Consider the following 19,792-nt stretch of genomic DNA (forward strand, 5'->3'; position numbering starts at 1 on the left):
GGGGGTTCAGCCCTCGCCCCCGCTGCGGGTCTCTGTCTGCCTGGGGCAGCGCGACGCACCAGGGTGCGACTCCAGAGGGGAGAAGCACCATGTTGGGTTTGGCAGACGAGACTGGGAAGAGGCTCGCGGCTGAGCTTCAGGGAGGGAGGGAGGGGGCAGGCAGCTGCCTGCAAGGCAGGACTTGCTTCGTCCAGGCTTGTAGAGGATGGATGGCAGGCAGCAGGCTGCGATTGCTCCACAGAGCGTGTGCCAGGGGTTCCTTTATTGGGTTTCTGGTAGAAAAGGCACATTGGGACACTAAAGACAGGCAGAGCTGTAACAAACCGACCCAGCACACAAAGCTCAGGCGATCGCATGGCGCTTTTCTTCTGTCGGGGTGATTTCAGCTGAGGCAGGGCTAGAGCCGGAGGCAGGAGCGGGGGGGACTCTCCTTCCTCCTCCACCAGGCAGGATCCGGCCTTCCCTCCTGCTCTGTGAAGGGGCAGAGCGGCAGCTCGGTTACCGAGTGCTGCAGGCAGCAGTCCTGCCCGTGGTTCTGCGTGCTGCTAGCACTTCTGCCTGCTGGAGGTTTGCACGTTGAAGAGGCGCTTCAAAAAGTAGAGCTGCAGGACCCCGGAGATGACAATGACGCAGCTCTGAGCCATCGACCACCAGTTGACGTAGTTGTAGTTGGACTCCAGGAGGAAGGAGTCGGCCCCTTTCCGCATCCGGGCGAAGTTGTAGAACCGCCACATGTGGAATATGTGGACCTGCAGCTTCCGGATGCTGACCTGCAGGAGAGGCGGGTACTCGGCAGCAGCGGGGCGGTGGCAGAGCCTGAGGCTGACAGAGCGGCTCCAAGAGCTGCCCGCTGGGCTCGGCATTAAATTAAGCTGCGGCTCAGCCAATGGCAAACGCCCTTCTCAGTTCCCTTGGGAGGACACACCTGTCCCTGCTGTGTTAGAGCACCCTGAGGTCGCCTTGACACTCACCCCGATTGCCTCCAGGGTGTCGTTCAGCTCTTTCTTCTCTTCCGGCTGCTTGTTTTCCACGTTGAAGCCTTCGTAGTAGACACCGAAGTTAAGATACACCTGCATGAAGCCAAAGTGATTTTGCTGGTTGTCCAGGCACAGCTGGTAGAAACCTGCAGAGAGAAATGGGGATTATTGTTCTCTGAGCAGAAGAGCTGCAGCCAGACAGACCCATCCCCAGCGCTCGAGACCCTCATGCTCCCTGTTAGGGAGGGAGGCGTGATCAGATGGATCAACGCTCTGGGAAGCGCTGGCCGTCTGGGCAGGCTCAGAGCTGCTGCTCCTGCCTGCAGGTGGGCCGGGCAGGGACCAGGGCAGCAGGGACCTGTTTCCTTGGTGAGGAAGTTGATCTGTCCTCGCACGTGCTGGGAAACGCCGAGCTGGAAGCCATTGGGGTCGCTCGCTGTGGCCAGGATGTTCCTGTTGTTGGCGATCCCTGTTGCCCGCTGAACCTGGAGGAAGGAAACACCTGAGGGGCGTTCGTGGGGCTGACTCTGCACCCAGGAGATGGATGCGAGTCCTCGTGCACAGGGCAGGGACCCAGCAGGGCCCTGCCTCTACTGGGGTAGGTTTGGGGTCTGTGGGGAGCTGCCCCCTTCGTTACTGTGCCCTGAGGCCAGAAGAGCCTCCAGCGAGCTGCTGACTACACATAAAAGAAAAAAACTCACCAACCCGCAGCCCCGTGTGATGACACCTGCAGTTCCCAACACCCGCTTATCATGCTGCAGGTGCTCACAGGCCCCACATCTCCGACCCCACAGGCCCCCCCAGCTCCCTGCCGCCTGGATCGGGCGCTGCCGGCACTGCCGCAGCCATTGCTGCCAGCCACTGGAGTGTTGGGAGATGGAGCTGTGCCAAGGCCCAGGGCCGTGCCATGTTCCCGCAGGGCTGCTCTGCTGAGCGCAGAGCCAGGGGGAAGCCGCCAGCACCAGGCATGGCCGTGCCTGGGCTCTCCTTCAACCAGCTTAGTGTAAACGGGAGATACAAGGGCTGCAGTTTCCCCTCTGGGAAGGGGACGGAGCAGAGGGACAGGCGGATAGGGCTGGGCCTGAGACCTTTGGTGCCTTCCAGCTGCAGCTCAAAGAGCCAAGAGCTTTGCAACAGCCTCCAGCCGGCCCAGTGAAGGGCAGAGCTCCCCACAGTGCTGGGATACTCTGCAGCTCTCTGTGAGCAAGCTCCGGGTGCTCGGGCACCACGTCTGGAGCTCTCAGCACTGCTTTATGTTTTTAAAACAGGTATTTAAAAAAATAAATGGGGATGATGACAGAAATTGCCTAAAAAAGCCCGGTCCCTCAGATGAAGCATCCAAGTGACTGCAACCATTCCCTGTCTCAAACAAGGGCCTTTCCCTCGCAAGGCAAACTGCCTCCACCCCAGGGGCAGCGGGTCTGGACTTCAGCCAGCACGTGGTCTTCATCCCACAGGGTCTCCTTCCACCCACAAGCCTGGCTGCAGGACCAAGGTGACGGAGGACTGCCCACTGCAGGACCTGCCGCACCTCGGAGGAGGCAGCCGGCACCGGCCGCAGCGCGGGACTGATCCAGCGCAGCCATTCCCCAACCACATCAGCAGCTGCACCGCGCCGACAGCTTCCCAGGACTTGCCTCGCAACACTCACCTCGTAGCTGAAGAAGAAGTTGCCGCTCTGGTGTGCGAACTGCCAAAAGCACTCCACGGCGCCGGCGGGGATGACAACGGCAAAGTCATAGCGATCCGCCCCGCGGAAGAGGGGCTCCTGGCCGGACCCACTCAGGGGCTCAGTCTTGGGGCAGCCGGCAGAGCCCAGCAGTGCCAGCAGCGCCAGGAGCAGCATCCTGCTTCCCAGTCTCCAGCGCTCTCTCCTGCTGGGGCAAGGTAGGAGCAGGGACCCGAGGTGGCAGGGGTAATCATTAACTGCTCGGCAGCGGCACTCGGCAGTGCCGGCGTCAGGAGGAGTGTGGCACGGGCTCCGGTCCTCAAGGTGATCTCAGTGCAGAGCAGGAGCTGGTCCGGCTCGTCCACGTTGGAGCTCACCCAGCTGAACCCTCCTGCAGAGGCTGAGGCTGTGGCGAAGAAGCACCACGGGCACCAGCAGCACCGCCCGGCCGCTCAGAGCTGGTCCCCAGCCAGCCCCACTGCCCTCGCTGGCCAACACTCTGCCAGTCCGCATCTTCTGAACAAGGAAATTAAGCAGGAAAAGTGTTTTACTCCGAGAAACATGCACAGCCCTAAGCAGGCTGACCGAGCAGGGCCCACATTGTTCCCCCACGGCTGCTCTCTGGCACACAGTTTGCCTTGGGCTCCAACACCCTCCCTGCGCAGCCAAGGGCAAGAGCCTGGCACAGAAAAGGGAAGAACAAGCTCGACCCCACGCAGCGCCAACACGTCTCCTCTCCTTCCAACTGGGCATGACAACCAGGCACCACCTCACACTGGCAATTACTGGTCTAGCTTGCGGCTCACATCAAGCCTCTCTACCCCGGAATGGGCCTCTGCGGGCGCAGGGCGCTCCTGTCTACCCAGGGCTGCTCCCAGCCCAGGGAAAGGGTTTTCCAAGCGTCAGGGGAGGGAAATGCGCAGCCACAGCCAGGTGACAGGGGCAGCTCCTTCCAGCAGCTGCTGCTGAAGGACAGAGGGGAAGCAGGTGTTTCCAAACAGACTTCTCCCCAGCCCTGGCTCTGTGCGAACGCAGCCAGGAGAGGCTGCTTTTAGAAAATGACCCCCTACCTCAGCTCCCCTGCCCTTTGAAGTCAACAGAAATCAGTCCAGAAACTTCAGCTTCATGTCTACATGCATGCAGCAGCACCTCGTACCTTTGGGGCAGCACTGTTGCACCCCAAACAGCTGCTGACACAACGCCCCAAGCCCCAGTCGGCTTGGGGAGCGGACGGGGAGCCTCCACGTCCCCAGGGGCAGGGCAGCAAGCAGGCAGCGCCCCAAACTGCTGCATTTCCACCCGCGAGGTACAAGTTCACACTTATTACAACTCTTGATATCCAACAAGAAAGGAACTTTATTTTACAGAAGACCACTTGGATGTGGAGTCCAGCTTTGGCACCTGAAGGCAGGAAACACGCAGTACCCTCGGAGCTCACACGCTTGCGGGGATGGTATGCAGGAGGAGGACGTTACCAGGAAGGAGAAGTGCCAGTAAGGCATGACCAAAATCAGTAAGCACTGGAACTTTTAACATGGGAACAACTGACATTTAAGTACTGAAACAACAAAATGATGTTTTGAAAGCCTCAAAGCTGGGAGGGAGAAATTCCCACTCACAGACTAGTCATGTACAAAGCAGAAAGCAATGTGGAAAAAAATAAAATCAAAGCAGATCACCTTGCCTAAATCTCTTCTTCTCCCCAGAAGCTCTGGGACTAAGTGCTGCCTCTCCCACAAGGGACTGAGTGCAAATGGATGAAACAAGCGATTCACAGTTTAGACAATTAAAACACATAAAAAATAGCCACTGACGGGATTATCCTGCCATTTGACAGCATCTGAGCAGAGAAAACTGTTATTTCAGCAGCCAGCAGGTTGGGATTCATTCTACAAAGGCTGCAGTTGTCAGGTGGAAAAGGAAGTCCCAAACCAGGCCATTTCCGAGCGATTGCAATCGGGCTGCGCAGCTTCTGCCAACTGCAAAAGACCCCAACCTTGCAGCTGCAAGTCGAGACGCAAGGTTCCTCAGTTCTTGTCAGATGTGGTTTCTGTCTGCTGCAGCAGTCTCAAGTACCACGAGCCGGAGAGGCTCACCACGCCGCCCCAACACACATCAGGGACGAATGCAGCAGCCTCCCCTACCACTGCTCCGGTCCATCTTTCAAAAGAAAAATCAGAAGGTTTTTGCACCAAAGGTCCCGTGGCTCCCAACTTTAGAGGATACCCAGCTTCTTCATGGTCCGCCAGCGATCCTTGATCATCACTGCCGTGCGGTTCTGGAAGGGGTATTTCTGGCAAATGGCCTTCCACCTCCCTTCTCCAAACTTCTTCACACCCTCTTTGATCCACTCGCTCTCCTGTATTGTCCATTTCTACAAAAGAGCGGGTAAGCAGTGGTCTGTGAGTGCAGTTTCAGGGAGGAGTTGCATTTGGCAGAGAGCCACACTGTAACTCCTTCCTAGCATGTTAGCTTCCCTTTATCACCTGTGCTAGTAATATGGAGGAAAGGCAGAGACATCCTGCCAACAGGACACACAATGCTCAGTAATCCCTTCACTGTAATGTGCTCTCGTAACTGTTACAAGCAAGAGAAGTGCTCAGCTCCAGCATAAGCTCGTGCTTTGGGAAGCGGAACTACTCCCAGTACTGATCATGTAAAAGAGGAATTACTTTTTGATGCAACAGCAAGCATCACAGATACAAAGCACTTGCTGCCTATGCCCTGCCTAACAGCATACAAGTAGAGCGTGAAAGATAATCTGCACGTTCAGGTCTGCCGGTTCCCTGAATTTTTGTATTGGAGGCAAAATGTGAAATAATTGAAGAAAGCAGTTACTGGGAACAAAGTGCTACGTGGTGTACAGTACAGATCTTCCTACAAGGGTGAGAGAGTTCCTAGTGGCACCAAACTGGGGACCTTCTCCCAGGTAACAGCTGCCATATGCACGTCCCTCACCCAAACAAGATGCTGAACCTCTCCAGCGCACAGGGAACTCAGCAAACCTAGCTCTGAACCACGCGTGTCGCGGAAAAGGGACGTCACGCAGATACCCAGTGCCTGGCGTGTGGGAGGCGCAGAACTTTAGCCAACTACCAAACTGGGCTGTTTTAACAGGGGAACTCCAGCCAGCTCTGTGAATGTGAAGACCTGCACAACTCAGATCAAGCCTGGATATCAGAAGCACCAGCCTCAGGAAGCATCGCTTTCCAACCCGGGCTCCGGTGCTTCACTCAAAGCACAGCGGCAGCTCACCCTGCTGCAGTGAACTGCAGGCTGCTAAGGAAGTGGTCCGAGCAGCAGAGTATCCTCACCAACATATCTCAAATTGTCCAATAGTTTGCTCTTCTATATGGACACGTCCTGATTTTAGGCCTTACTGAAGGGACTCAAGGGCTCTACATTACCTGTTTCTTGGAACCGAAGACTGTAGCGTTGTGGCTGTTTGTCCCAAATGATGCTGAAAAACAAGGCAAGAGGATTACATTTCACCTAACTCTGGAGGTACAGACCTCCTCGAGAGACTGCCTTGGGCTTAACTGCTGAACTATGCAGTCAGCCTACAATGAGAGCATCCCGTGACAAACCAGATTCCTTTATCCCTGCCTTTTCTGCAGCTATAGCATGCCCAGCCTTTCCGTTTCAAGCCCCAATTGCTTTATGTGAAAGCTTTCCAATAAGATCTGTTTTGTTTCAAACTAGCCAATACGTCAAGAACAGGGGCATCCATCCAGGATGTGGCTACGCGGTATGTTGAGGCTGGAATTAGACATCCATTGTCTGCTCCTTTTCACCAGCTAAGCTGCGTATCTAGCTGCAAAGGGAACTGGACTGGAAAATTGATCCGGCTGAAACGGTAAACTTAACCTTTATTTCATGGCACTAAAGTGGGAACAGGGAAAGAGCTGTATTTCCACTATTTACATCCTGTAAGCTAAGCGTGATTAGTCTGACACTCAAACAGGAGTTTTTGGCATGCATTTCAGGTCAGAGGGACAAAGAACAAGTATCTCAGAATTGGACAGCTACCTATTTTCTTAGGCTTTTAGGATTTCTGGTTGCAAAATTCAGTCACACAGAAGGTAGCAAGACACCCATGAATGAGCCCCAAAGCCAGGATTATCATCAATTAACACCTACAACAGGGGCTCTGTTCTTACCCGCATCTGAGAAGAGCTCATCCTCCTCACTCCAACTGTCTTTTTCTTGTTCTCCATATGAGCTGTTCCACCTTCCTTGGAAGGACCTGAAAGCAGGCAAGCATTTACTTTGGCTACTGGCTAGGGCGAATGCTCTAGGGGGAGAAGGCACAGGGCCACCTGGAGCACAGCAGGCAGGCCTGTGGTGAGCGCGCAGTGCGGAGAAACGCACCCATAAAGCAATATATAAATACGCCACCCCCTCCACTCCCCTCTGAGAGGGGGGATGAATCCTTAGGAGCCCCTGTCTGAAGGTATGGTGCGCAATATATACTGAAATACACATGGAGTGTTGTGTTTTGTAGCCAGTGTTTGCAAAAACAAGTGACTGGGTATTAACTACACAATTAAGCACTTAGAGCAAACAGACACACGCAGCTGGACTTTCCAGGCCTTCATGTACGGCACAGACTTGCCAACAGCTCAGGGGAGAAGCCTTAAGCCTTCCCAAGAAGCATTTAATTCTTACTGTTTCACTACTGGCACTAGTGAGGTCAACAGAGCTACAGAGGCCTCTCCGTGAGATCAAGTGCCTCAATGTTGTCACCCGCTTCTAATCCTCAAACACAAATTTGTGAGATGAAATTAAGTCTGTTAAAAAAATAAACTTCAAAATGTTCACCCTGGCTGTCACATCCAATATAACTGAAGCCATTTATGATTACAGGAAAATACCTGTTCTGTATTCTGACTTGAAGTTGCACTGTTGAGCACCTCTTTCTTGCACATAAACATTCGAGAAACAGCTACCGGCAGAGATGCACATGATTAGATTTCCAGACAGATGTCATTAGCACCACTGCTACCATGAGTCCTGACACTTAAAGGCTTCGAGACAAGACATCTACACGAGCAGCACAGACAATAAATCACTTCCCAGGTGAAATGGAAACCAGCTTGCACAGCAGCAGGGCTGAAACTCAAGAACTGCTCAAGTCAGCGGCAGCCACCCCACTCTGGGCTCCTTCCTGACCCAGCACCACGCCTCGCTTTAGGCACCCGGCACAGGACAGGAAGGCATCGCACCCGAGTCACTGCCTCCGGCCCCTTCCCAGGGCACTCAGACACAGCGCTCTGCTCTGCAGTTCACAAAACATCATCCTATCCCCACAACGGTCCCCAGCACCCTCAAAATAAACTCCAGACATATCCTAGGGACAGCAACGTCAGCTGCAACGTACTTCCAGATAAAAACAAAAGGGATCAAGTGTCACCACTCACAAGTCCTTAAAAAAGTAGGAAATTTATTAAGCAGAATTCCCAGATGACTCTAGGAAGCAGATAACATGAGGGGGGTGGAAATCCCTTCTCGGTGTCATCTCTGACAATTAGTTTAACCCTGAGCAAGACAGACCAGCAAGGGGTCTGAGAGATTTCACCACCGTTCGCATCGATGCCAGCTGCACTGCAGCCACTCTCCTGTGCTTCAGAGAAAGCCTTCTCCAGAGCAGCCAAGATACACAGAGCACCGGGATCTTTACTGCCCACCCTTCAAAACCAGACCTTTGTGTTCTTGACACTCTTAAGCCAAGAACTAAGGGAAATTGTGTTCCAATTATCTTTTCAAAGGCATCAAACTCTTCTCATTCCTCCCAGTTTCACTCCTGGGGATCCAAAACATCATTACTGCTGGCTGCTATGCAACTTCACTACGCAAAAGAAAAGCAGCTCAGACATTTAAGCAGGAAGCTTTGTTACACCCTTGTTACGGCCTACAGGAGATACTCACGAGTGACTCTTAGCTTAAGAGTCTCATATCAGTGTTGATTTTGGACTTCTGCCAGTAAGCCTACTTTGCTGTTTTCTGGGGGAAATCCTTATAAAAAGGAAAAAACCCTACCATACCGCTACCTCACCAACACAGGCTTCAGGAAAAAAAGAGCTGAAGCAAGGTCAGTGTTGTATTTCAAGAGGTGGAAAGCAGAGTTTAATCTGTGCCACAAGATGCACCTACAAACTCTCTCCAGCTTCAGCACCACTAACCAAAGTGCAGAGAAACACGCGTTACCTGTGATACACACGCTGGAATCACCTACCACTACTAACTGCAGTACCTCTGACTCACTACCAGTGGAAGCCGGATCATTTTCTCATCTCCATTAACCAAAACGTAAAGTGTATGGACAACAGAGCGTTTACTTTGCCCGGTTCCACATATGCTAGCGGACAACGACGGTCACTATACTCATCTTGAATTAAAGATAAAGTTTTTTGTTGTTCATGCTACCGAAGTCAGCTGCAAGTCAAAAGATTGGATGCAGGTTAGAATATACCACGAGAGATGGGCTTCATACTTGGCACTCTTAGTAGATACAGGCTGGTCATGCAATTTCTGAACAGGTCTGGAAGCAGAAGATACAACTGGCTCCTGGGAAGAGTCTGGGCTCTCACTCGACTCGCTGTACTGGCTGTCTTGCTCCATGACCAGTTTGCTTATGGTCAACAAGCGTTTGCCCTTATGGGATATTTCAGGAGGGTCTGAGATCTCAGAATCTTGATTCTCCTCTTCTTTCCGTCTCTTGGTTCTGTGGGATACAGAAGGAGACAGTTGCTTGGGGAAAGAAAAGTCTGTTTCGTCCAGTTTGGTGAAGAGCGCATCAGAATCCTGGGAGTCCGACAGGATCTTGAAAGCTTCTCTCAGAACAGAAATCCCATACGCGGTTACAGTTCCAGAGGGCTGCCTACAAAACAAACAGAACTGAGCAGGTTGTAAAGATATCACCAAGCTGGCTCCGCTTCACTGAAATCAGGGTTCTCCCCTACAGTGTGACCCTCAACAATTGACCCTAGGGTGCAAATAAAATCTACTGAAGAGGGCATTCCCAACCCTTTGGTCCGCCCTCCTCCTAAATGGGGCAGTATACTGGGGAAGCAGGTCTGGAGAGAACAGGCCCATGCTCCGCACACTGCTGGATGCCCTGCTGTTCTTGACTAAGGGCTGAACCGTGCGGATACCAAACGCTGCTCCCTGAGAGCAAACCTTCTGGCAGCCACTGCCCTCCCTCCCTAGTTTACTGAAGTACTACGTATCTTCAGAAAAAAACCCCAAACCACCTTAACATTTTTGCTTTACAGTCTTACACCGATAGCCTTTGGGGCTTGCTTGGGCAGGCTCGTTTGGGCCAGCATTCGGGGAAGTTAAGAGCTGCCTGGACAGAGCAAACTACCCCTCAGAAGAGAACTGCTGCCACACTTCATCCATTATGCAGGGCCAGATTCCTCTGCCCACCTTTCCGAGTCCCTGAAGGACACGCCTGGAAGTTCTGGAGTTGCTGCTGCTGGTTCTTTAGCTATCTCCATAGGCTCTGAAGCATCTTCCAAGATATTAACTGCTGCTATTATATGCTCAGGAGTTGCTCCTGGGTCAGTAGCTCCTTCCATAGGCTCAGGAGCTGCCGCAGAGTCACTAGCTCCTTCCATAGGCTCGGAAGCTGCTGTGGGGTCGTCTGCCCTTTCTGCAGGGTTGGGAGCTCCCTCTAGGTCTTTCGCTGTTTCTGTGGGCTCTGGAGCTCCTGCTGGGCCCTTTGCCCTTCCCGAGGGCTCCGGAGCCTCTGCCTGCTCCTTCGGCCCATTTTTAGACTCAGAAGTCATGGATGAGTATTTTGGTTCTTCGGCTTGTTCTGAATTCAAAGTCTTTTTCATGATCTTGGACAGAAAAAAAGCATGTAACCATTATAAAGATGATTCCCCGTACTAACATCCGATTTCATGCCCTCCCAAAGGCATTTTAAGCTGCTGCTTGCAGTTCAGTTGGCACCACAGACAGAGTTCATGTCTCTCAATTAAAACTTGTCACACAGATTGAAAAATGTGTTCAACTGTATAAACCTTTTAGGAATGGACTGAATTTAAAGTATTTTGGATTTAACCCACTGTTAAGTTAGGTGCCTAAACCCCAACTCATTACTGGCACTGAAGGCACATAGAAGCCAAATTACTGTATTTCGTTGCCTCGTGGCAAAGTAAGTGTCAGTTCTCCCCAAATCTGCACCTCATGCCGTTTTCCTGCTGCCCCTCGCTGGGGCAGAAGCAAGCGCAGGATGGGAAGCCAGGTAAGCAGGGCAGACACGTACTGTTAGCAGCAGCGGCTCCGAATCGTCCACATAGGTCTTCAGGAACTGAAACACGCTCTGCTGGAAGTTCTTGTAAGAGAAGTTTTTGACCATTGGATGAGTGAAATTCTTCTCCCGGATGACAGTCAGCAACTCATTCCTCTTTTTCTAGATGAGAGGCAAGAATGCTCTGAATAGGTGCACGGGCATAAATGACAACCACAAGAGCTAGGCTCTGAGTGAGGACTGGGCCTTTCCCATTTGACGTTCTCCAGGCCCAACTAATCTACATTGACATAAGGCTGGGAAAAGGCCGGAGGAACGGGAGAGCCATCTTGTTTCAGCAACTCCGACTTTTTGCTTCCAGTGCCCAAGATGCTACACCCCATACAGAAATAGGAACGGGGACTCTTCCTGCTTTCAGAACAGCCCTTCTAACGAACTCGCACTCCACATGCGAGCTTAAGTCTGCCTCGAGGCAAAGGGTGAATGTTGGCGCCTAGGAGACCCATGAAGATACACAGGGGAACGTGAGTAACGGAGGGAGCTCCAGAGTGACGATCGACATGCTTTAGAAACACGTTAACACCAAGAGTCCACCTTTCAAGAAGGACTCTTTCTATTTCACCACCCTTACCCTTTCTTCTTGTTCAGGTTTCCCTAAGAGGCACGCTTCCCAGGGAAACCTTTTATGCCTGCGACAAGGGTCACAAGTGCCCCCCGTGCCAATACCCATAGGAGTATCATCCCCAAATATCCCCTCTGCCCAATACCCCATAAGACATACCGGACAGTCCTCAAGCCACCATCTTTCATTCCTGCACAGACTCACCTGGCTTTTGGGCTCCTTCCCCATATGCCTCTTGACAATTTTTGAAGCTTTATCAAACTCTCTGTTTTTGATGCAGATGATAACAGCCTGCAGAAGAAAACAAACACCAGTTTCTCTGCTGACACTGAATTGACCATACTCTCTAGATCAGCTTTGGAAAAGCACGTATCATAAGCAAGCACGGCACACAGGTAACAGCTTAGTACCAACTTACACAGAGACACAACTCCCGCATTAACTGATGAAGAGGCACATACACTGAAGACAGGCATCTGCGGCCAAGTCAGTACTAACGATGGTATTCTACACGCGAGGCAATTCCCACTGTCATTTACGCAAGACCTTTCTAAGACAAAAGACGAGCAGAGTATTTATTGAAAAAGAAAAAGGACTTACAGCTTCCTTCACCATCTTCTGAACAGTTTCCATCGTCTTCTCAGCCACAGAGAATTCTCTCTGAATGAGCTCCAGGACACCGATCGCCGATTCAAGAGGGGTGAGCTCCGACTCTTTATCGAAGGTGCAATCTACAAGAATTCACAGCCGTTGGTTTATGAGGCATTCACAGAAACGCTTTACAGAGAGCTAGTTACTTATTTGCTCAGTTTGACTGCAAATTCTAGAGCTACTGAGGAGAAAGATGAGAGGGAAGGGCAGGCTGACTGGCAAGTGTCTAAGCTGCAAGATCCCCCCACAGGCAGGGAAAGCTACAGAAGCACCACCTGACTACAAGCAACTGATCCAGGGGGAGCATTTCAGAAGCTGCGAGGCTGAGCAGAAGCCACAAGGCTGGTACTTTTGGATAGCAGGATGGCCCTGGAGCCTGTGTCCAAGTACACTGCTCTTGGCTAAGGGCGACAGCCTTTCACTTGCTACGGCAGTGCGACACAGATACTAACAGCCACGCTCTCTGGCCGCTCACCCTCGGGGAAAGCTCCTACAGCTTAATAGCTTCGGCCCAGGACTCTGCTCTGTGCAGAAACACAGCTCCTGGGAGCTGCAGGGACACCACCACAGAACACAGCATGCCCTGGCTGGGGGAGTGGGCTGCGAGCCAGCACTGGGGTTTCCCCAGGGCCTTGCTGGGAGGGTTGGGGACCCACCGAGGTTCTCGCCTTCCTCAATCCGTGACAGGAGTTGCATTATGCGCAGCATCTGGGCCACCATGGGCTCCTTCTCCAGGGGCCGCACAAGCAGCGCTGTGGGACAAGGGGCAGGTTACACCGGTACGGCACGGCCCAGCGCCGCTCCCCCCCTCGCAGCCCGGCCCCAGCCCCGGCTCCCCTCGGCCCCAGCCCGGGCCTGTCCCTGCCCCTTCCCGACCGCCGCCCTGCTCGCCCTCCCGCCCCCCAGGCTATCCCCCAGGGACTGTCCCCGCTTCCCCCCGCGGCCAGCCCGGCTCCTCCTCTCCGCCCGACCCCCCGGGCCCGGCCCGCGCGGCCCACCCTGCATGACGTCGCGGAGCTGGCGGAAGTCGCGGTTCCGCCCGGAGCGGTAGGCCGCCATGGCCTGGTGGAAGTAGAACTGCAGGACCCAGCCGTTCACCGTCTCCTCGGGGACGCCGTCCCGCGCCGCCATCCCCTCCCGCCGGGCCCCCCGCGCCCGCTTCCCCGCCATCCCGCCAGGAACTGACGCGAGGCCCCGGCGGAAGTGACGATCGCGCCAAGCCGTCGCCCCGCCCTCCGGCGCGATAGCCGTATTACGCAGCAAGGCGCCTGCGGCGACCGGCATGCACCGCGCCAGCCCCGCCGCGCCTACAACTCCCGGCGTGCACCGCGGCGCCGCCGGGCCGGGCTGGTGCCCTCTGGCGGGCGGGCAGGCCCACTGCAGGCGGGGAAGCCGGCGGGGGCACAGCCGGCCGCGTCCCTCGGGGCTGGGGACCCACCCGCGGCCCGTGGGCATGGAGGCCCCCGTAGGGGAGAGGCCCCGCCGGCCTGAGCCCCTCCGGCGCAGGTGTCGCCCAGCAGGCGTGGGGAGCGGCGGGGCAGGGCCCGCCGCCAGCCCCCCCGGGCCTCCGGGCCCACGGCTGCCCTGGCAGCCCTCCCCGCCACGGCGTTACAGCTCCGAGGCTGCGGCTCAGGAAAGGTACAGCGGCTCCGACCGGAGCCGAGCGGCGTATACGCTCATGTATACGAGTTCTGAGGTCGTTCTCCGCCTGCCAAAAGGTAAACGCGGAGCAAGGGCCAGAAGCAGGACGCCTTCCTCGCGCTCTTCCAACTGCAGGTTTCGTTCTCCCAGCAGAAACAGTAATTTCCGGAGCACCGGTTACCTTATTCCAGCTGGGAAGAGGAAGCAGGAGGGAAACGACCGTCTCTAAATCCTGAGAGATGCCCTGAGCCGAGTGCGTTACCTCGGGCACCCAGGTCCACAGACGGCTGTTAAACTTGTTCTGGTACCTAAAACAGAGCCGGTGCCATCTCCGCCAGCACGGACAGACGCTCAGAGCTGACGGGTGGAGCAGCCGGGCTGCGTTCCGAGGCGTGAGCCGTCCCCGCGGAGCCGGGCTGCTGTGGGTGTGCGACAGACACGGCAACGGACGCCGCGACGTGCACCTGCACGGCCTCACCGGCTGCCGCGTGAGAGCAGGGGAGAGGGAGAACCGACACCAACTCGGGGCAGGACGTTAGGGCTTAAGCACCACCTGCATTTGCAGACGTGATTGTACACTTCAAGTGTTAGATAGGGGTTGCTGTTTTGGACTTTATTTGGTTTCTTTTTTTACTTTATGCTCTTTATTCTGGTTTTTGGAACAGCCAGGACATTTTCATACGCTGTTCACACCCATTCCTCGTACTCCAGCCATCTGCAAATCCCAGTCCCCTAACCCGTAACAAAGCGAGGTCCCTGTTTGAGCGTCTCAGGGCAGAGATTTTCCCCCCGTCACTCAGGCTTTGCGTATCGAGTGAGAAGCCCTGCCTTCCCAGCGATCCCGGTGAGCGAGGGCCAAGGAGAACCGCTGCCCCGGGGAGGCCGGTTTCGGCCAAGGCCAAGCAGGATGCTGGCAGGCAGATCCTATGGATTATGGTGTGGTTTGCCGCAGCTCCAGGATCTCTCTCACTTGGAGTGGTGGCGCTTCGGCCCAGGGAACATCACTGACACCGTGCTGGAGACGACCTCACCTGAGGTGGAAAAGCACGTGAAAATTCCTCTTGCATTAGGTTACCCGGGATACTCCCTTCCCTCCAGTCCTGGCCAGAGGAGGAGGAAACACACATGAGAAAAACCCGTGTGTCAAATGGAAAACAGTAAAACTGGGAGGGATTTTTTTATTGGCAAACAAAGGGAGATAAAAATAATCTGTGTGAGAAAGCAGGGTGGCTGCCCTGGGGAGCGCGAGCGCAGAAGGGGAGCTGTGCGAGCGGGAGACGGTACAACCGTGTCACACGACCAGCGAGTCACCACCATGAAATGTTAGGAAGGATGCAGAGAGAGATACCGATGGCTGTTTCCTGGGCCGAGAGGAGATGACAGAGCGATGTGCTTTGATTAAAGTACTTTTCCATATGAAATATTCATGAGCAAAACGGTTTCGCTCTTTTACTGTCACGAGATGCAAGTACAGGTGACAGGGCCAGGATTCCTGAATTTCACCATTCTCCCCTGGATTCCAGGAGAGGCCGATCAGCCACAGCAATAGCGTAAGATCGGTCCTTACGGCCTTCCAAACACTGCCTTTGCTCTCCAAACTGGAAAACTCCGTGTTTTCTGAAGAGCTCGGTACCTTCTGCACCTTTCTAAGATACACACCGCTCCAACTAGATGCGTCAGCCACTTTGGCAGATCCCATCAGCCTGGACAGGTTTTAGGATTTTGAGCCATTTCATGTATTTCTGCTCAAAGATCAGAAACGACCGACCCTTGAGTCCTCTCCCAAGGGGGACAATGCAAGCTTTCTCTCCGAGACGCCTAGACAAAGCCTTTCAGGGATCACCTGCCTTCTCCAAGTCAGGCTTCCCTCAGGAAAAGCGGCAGAGTTGTTGCTCAGCAGTTCTACCCCCTCAACCTCCTGCCCCTGCCTCCTGTCCTTGCCCCTCCAGGGCTGCCTTCGCCTCCTCCTTGTGCCCACCAGCATCTCCCCAGGAAAGGTGTCATCCCTTCAGATCTCCCAGGAGGGCTGCTCAGTGGATGACTTCCCACCCTGTTAGATGGAACTGCTCCAGGTTAGACAAGACCGATGAGGTTTTTGCAGTTCCTCCGACAGTTTGGACAGCTGCAGCTGAAGGAGCCGTAGTGCGGCGACGCTGACAGATGTCAAGAGAGCGGTAATCACCACAGCAGAGCCGCGGGGCAGCTGAGAAGGTGCTAATCTCCCCACACGCTGCTGGAGCCAGGAGAGGGCATGTGACAGGGGCTGCAGCCGTGGCATCTCAATCAAGGCTTCCTTCCCACGCGGTTTCATGGCCTGCCTGGGCCAATCATGTGTTAACAGCCCCCAGCACTGGGAAACGAGCCTGAAATTGTGATTTCCAGAGTGAATACAGAAACACAAAGTGTTGTTTTACTCTCTGAATCTTCCATGATGAAGGAAAAGGAAGCAGGGATTGTGGAAGCAGGCAGCAGACCTGGAATGCAAGTGGCCTCGCTGTTCAGTTTCACCGCATCCTTGCCTGGTGTCATGATCGGTTTTTTTCAGGAAAAGGTTTGGTGTTCCACGTGCCAAAAGAAACACTGGGCAGGAAGGCACAAATTACAATCGCGTTTGTGCTTTTTAGTCTTAACTAGTTGATTTATGGATTTTGATGAAGTGATTACAGATGAAAGAAAACATTCCAGGGAACAAGATCTGCACGTTGCTGCAGTCTCGTGCCTGTCTTTCTGTATGAGTTACAGTGGAAAAGAAAACAGGAAAATGACCAGGGGCACCTGGTCACCATGCACTCCTTTCTCTTCTCTATTGGAGAGCACTGGCGGCGTGCGCAGTGCGGCACCAAACAGAAGGCAACAGCACCTGCCCTAAAGGGCTTGCTCTCCAGACAGACGCACGACACATTTCTGACTTCTGTTTGGGCTTGATAATGGTAAGGAAGAGCAGCGATTGAATTCAGTTGCTCAATAAATAAATACAGAGCTCGTTTGTAACCATGCTTATTATTTGTGTTGCTAATGTGCCTAGAAAGCCCAGTCATGGACCAGGATGCCACCGTGTTACACGCAAGTGCAAAAGAGACACTGTGCCAGGTAGTCTTTGAAAGGCAGTGGACAGGTACAGAAAAGCAGGCAGCAACAAAACAGTGGAAAAGGGAAATGTTGAGGAGGATAATGAGATAGCTTTGCAAAAGATACAGAGAAACTGCAGAGAAGAAAGCACAAAGGCATTTTTAAAAAGAATTATCAAGACAGTTATAGAAACTGATGCTGTGAACCAATTCAAGGCAAAGGTGAGTACTTCATACTGAAATCGAGACAGGCAGGAATGTGCTGGGAAGGATCTGGAAAAAGAGATGTAGCTTTTGACACAACCAAGGGACGGGGCCAGCACAAACGTGCCAAGAGATGGGTAGCCTGGTCAAAGCCAGAAAGTAGAGCGATCTTTACAGCAGCTCTTTGTGTGAAACGATACATGACTGGACTTGTTGAGGCCGGGCAGAAGGATATTGTGGCAGCGGGGGTGCACAATGATGAAATCCCACGTTAGTTTGCAGTACGTAGCCTGGCTGGGGGGAGCTTCCCTCTTAGCAATGCTACACAGTAATGGAACTGCCAGGTTGTATGTCACATCAGTGCAAGGAGCTAGAAATGCTTCCATGTCAGAGAGGATACTCGGGTTACACACAGAATCAGGGAACCACCCCTAATGACTGGAAAAAGATATACAGAAAGGATCAAAAGAAGATGAATAAACTCAAAATTTCAGCTATGTTGAGACTGAGCTATTGATTGGTAACTGTGAAGAAGTTTCAGAACAACAGGTAAAGACTTTAACAATGTACAAATATCTGGTTAAGTAAATGTATGGACTTGCCCAAATAGAGAAGATACCTGCATTTGCATTTACAGATGGAGTATCTGTATTGCTCTGAAATAGCTGGAGAGGAAGCTGTGAGGTCTGTGCCCTACAGCCTGTAACAAAGCTGGAGAGGGAAAGGAGGCCAAGGATTTCAAGAGCAGCGTGACTTCAGCAGCTGCTTTGCCTAGGCCAAGCACACACTGAGCGCTGGCTCTGATGCTCAGCTTGGAAGAAGTCACTGCAGACTTTATTGGGCAACGGTGGGGAATGAGTGTAGATTTAAAGGAGGACTTTGAGTGTGCATGCATTGCCTCAGTAAAAAAAGAAAAAAGCTAGCATAGACAAAGGCACCAAGAGACAGAAAAATATTCTAGCTTTATGGCTGTCTCAATAAAGTAACATACAGTTTAATTTAGAGGGTGGCCACACAAAAGCCTACGGTCCAGTACAGCAACATAGTAAAGGCAGCGTGTGCAACCATGTGCTGCGCTACCTACCAGGCTTTTGGAGAAGCAGAAGCCCCAGTTTGCTGTGCCAGCAGAGTATGAGTAAGAATTCTGATGAAAGACTACAAGCTCGCTGGGAAGCACAAGGCAGTAAGTGCTCTTATGAAGAAAAAGCAGCGATGCATTTACAAAGACAAACACTCTTTGCTACAGCTATGAGAACCGACACTCTTAAGGTACCAGGGAACAACAGCCTGCGTGAGGAAAAGTCACCACCTCACCAGGTACCAAAGGACAGGAAACATTCAGTAAAATTCAACTATTGCTGTGGTATAACCAGATTTATAGCTTACTTTCTAAGAGAACACACTGACAGCAGGAGGTGGATCTGAGTCCTACACAAATTAGACTGATCCGACTCAAATGCCTTCTCTCCCCACACTTTATTCTTTACCTAGTACAGTAGCTTTATTTCCTTACTACTTCTTTGATTGCACCCCGATCCCCATTTCCTTGTACAAAACCAGCAGAACAAGGCCAGAATAAGCAGTGTATGAAAAACAGCTGCCATGCCAGGTCTCAGCCCAGAATTTCAGCCATTTGCAAAGGCTGTGCATTACAACAGTAATTGGATTAGAGACTATGGTTGGCAGGCACCACTGGAGCAATTTCTTTCTCTCCAGTAATAAAAGATAACCTTCTGTTTGACATATAACCTGCGATCTTCAAGGAGCTAACCTGTCTTTGTACTGAAGTGGATGTGGACAGACAGCACGGTTAGTTAGCATAACATCTTTGAGCTGATAAATCTCCCAGACTGTACCATTAGCTATGTCTCATTCCCACAGAGATCCCAGCTTAGTGGCCAGCCAGGTACAGGTACCTACTTCACTTGGGCTCCTTTTAAAATCCCAACTGTAGCAAACTGCACAGACGTTAGCCTGCTCAAATTCTCTTTGCATATACCTTTAATCTTTAGCCAGTGTTGGTAATAGTGTTAGCACTTCTTACGACATAGGGCATTTCTGCCTCCTCAGCAGTTACGTTAACACAAAGTCCACCGTTCAGCGTTATACCTGCACTGCAAGTATAAGAAAATAAATTCCACAGCCATGAATGCGAGGTCATGAATGAAAACCATGAGGTTTACAAATTACTCAGGTTTCTGAGCTTCCAGTCTCTCTCAGTCCCTAAACCTGTTCGATGTGGCTGGCAGGGAAGAGAGAACTTACCAAGTGACTCACATCAGATCTGCACATGAACACTTTCCTTTAGAAACTGATAAAAACACAGCACTTGGAGGTGTGCTGCACCTCCAGTGGCTCAATTTAAAGATGTGTGAGACGGCCATCTATTTTATATACACGCAGAAAGAATCAAAACAAAAGCAGCAGCAAAAAAGCTGTTCCTACTGGCACTGGACTCGAAAGCCTGCCAAAGGAGTGCTACAGCTCAGCCTGGGGACCCTGACAAATGATTCTTGCCAGCACATCCCATACGCTTTCCTGATGAAACAGCTGCTACCTGCAACTCCCTGTCCGCGCACCCACTGCGGATGGCTGGCACTGCTCACTCGGCAGTGCTGCACCGTCCTTCCGACGGCGTTTGCTACCAGAGACAACCCCGAGGCGGCCTGTCGCAGATGTCTGCGGTTCGGCTCTGGGACGGGT

At 52.7% G+C, this 19,792-nt stretch overlaps 2 protein-coding genes across 2 annotated transcripts; both read right to left on the reverse strand.

The window, feature by feature from the left end:
• Positions 1–545: 545 nt before the first annotated feature.
• Positions 546–2,829, reverse strand: TMED6 (transmembrane p24 trafficking protein 6). The gene is made up of 4 exons (XM_059825058.1): positions 2,629–2,829; positions 1,336–1,462; positions 972–1,123; positions 546–770 (listed from the first exon to the last, which is right to left on the reverse strand). Exons 1-4 carry the CDS (start codon positions 2,821–2,823, stop codon positions 546–548), a joined length of 699 nt encoding a protein of 232 aa, XP_059681041.1. The 5' UTR covers positions 2,824–2,829.
• Positions 2,830–4,026: 1,197 nt separating this feature from the next.
• Positions 4,027–13,277, reverse strand: TERF2 (telomeric repeat binding factor 2). Its single transcript, XM_059824827.1, has 10 exons — positions 13,175–13,277; positions 12,833–12,928; positions 12,126–12,256; positions 11,730–11,816; positions 10,919–11,065; positions 10,075–10,490; positions 9,140–9,526; positions 6,807–6,892; positions 6,054–6,106; positions 4,027–5,020 (listed from the first exon to the last, which is right to left on the reverse strand). The coding sequence occupies exons 1-10, from the start codon at positions 13,233–13,235 to the stop codon at positions 4,862–4,864; spliced, it is 1,623 nt and encodes a 540-aa protein (XP_059680810.1). The 5' UTR covers positions 13,236–13,277; the 3' UTR covers positions 4,027–4,861.
• Positions 13,278–19,792: the final 6,515 nt, after the last annotated feature.

Source organism: Gavia stellata, chromosome 15, assembly GCF_030936135.1.
Source record: "Gavia stellata isolate bGavSte3 chromosome 15, bGavSte3.hap2, whole genome shotgun sequence".
Classification (NCBI taxonomy): domain Eukaryota; kingdom Metazoa; phylum Chordata; class Aves; order Gaviiformes; family Gaviidae; genus Gavia; species Gavia stellata.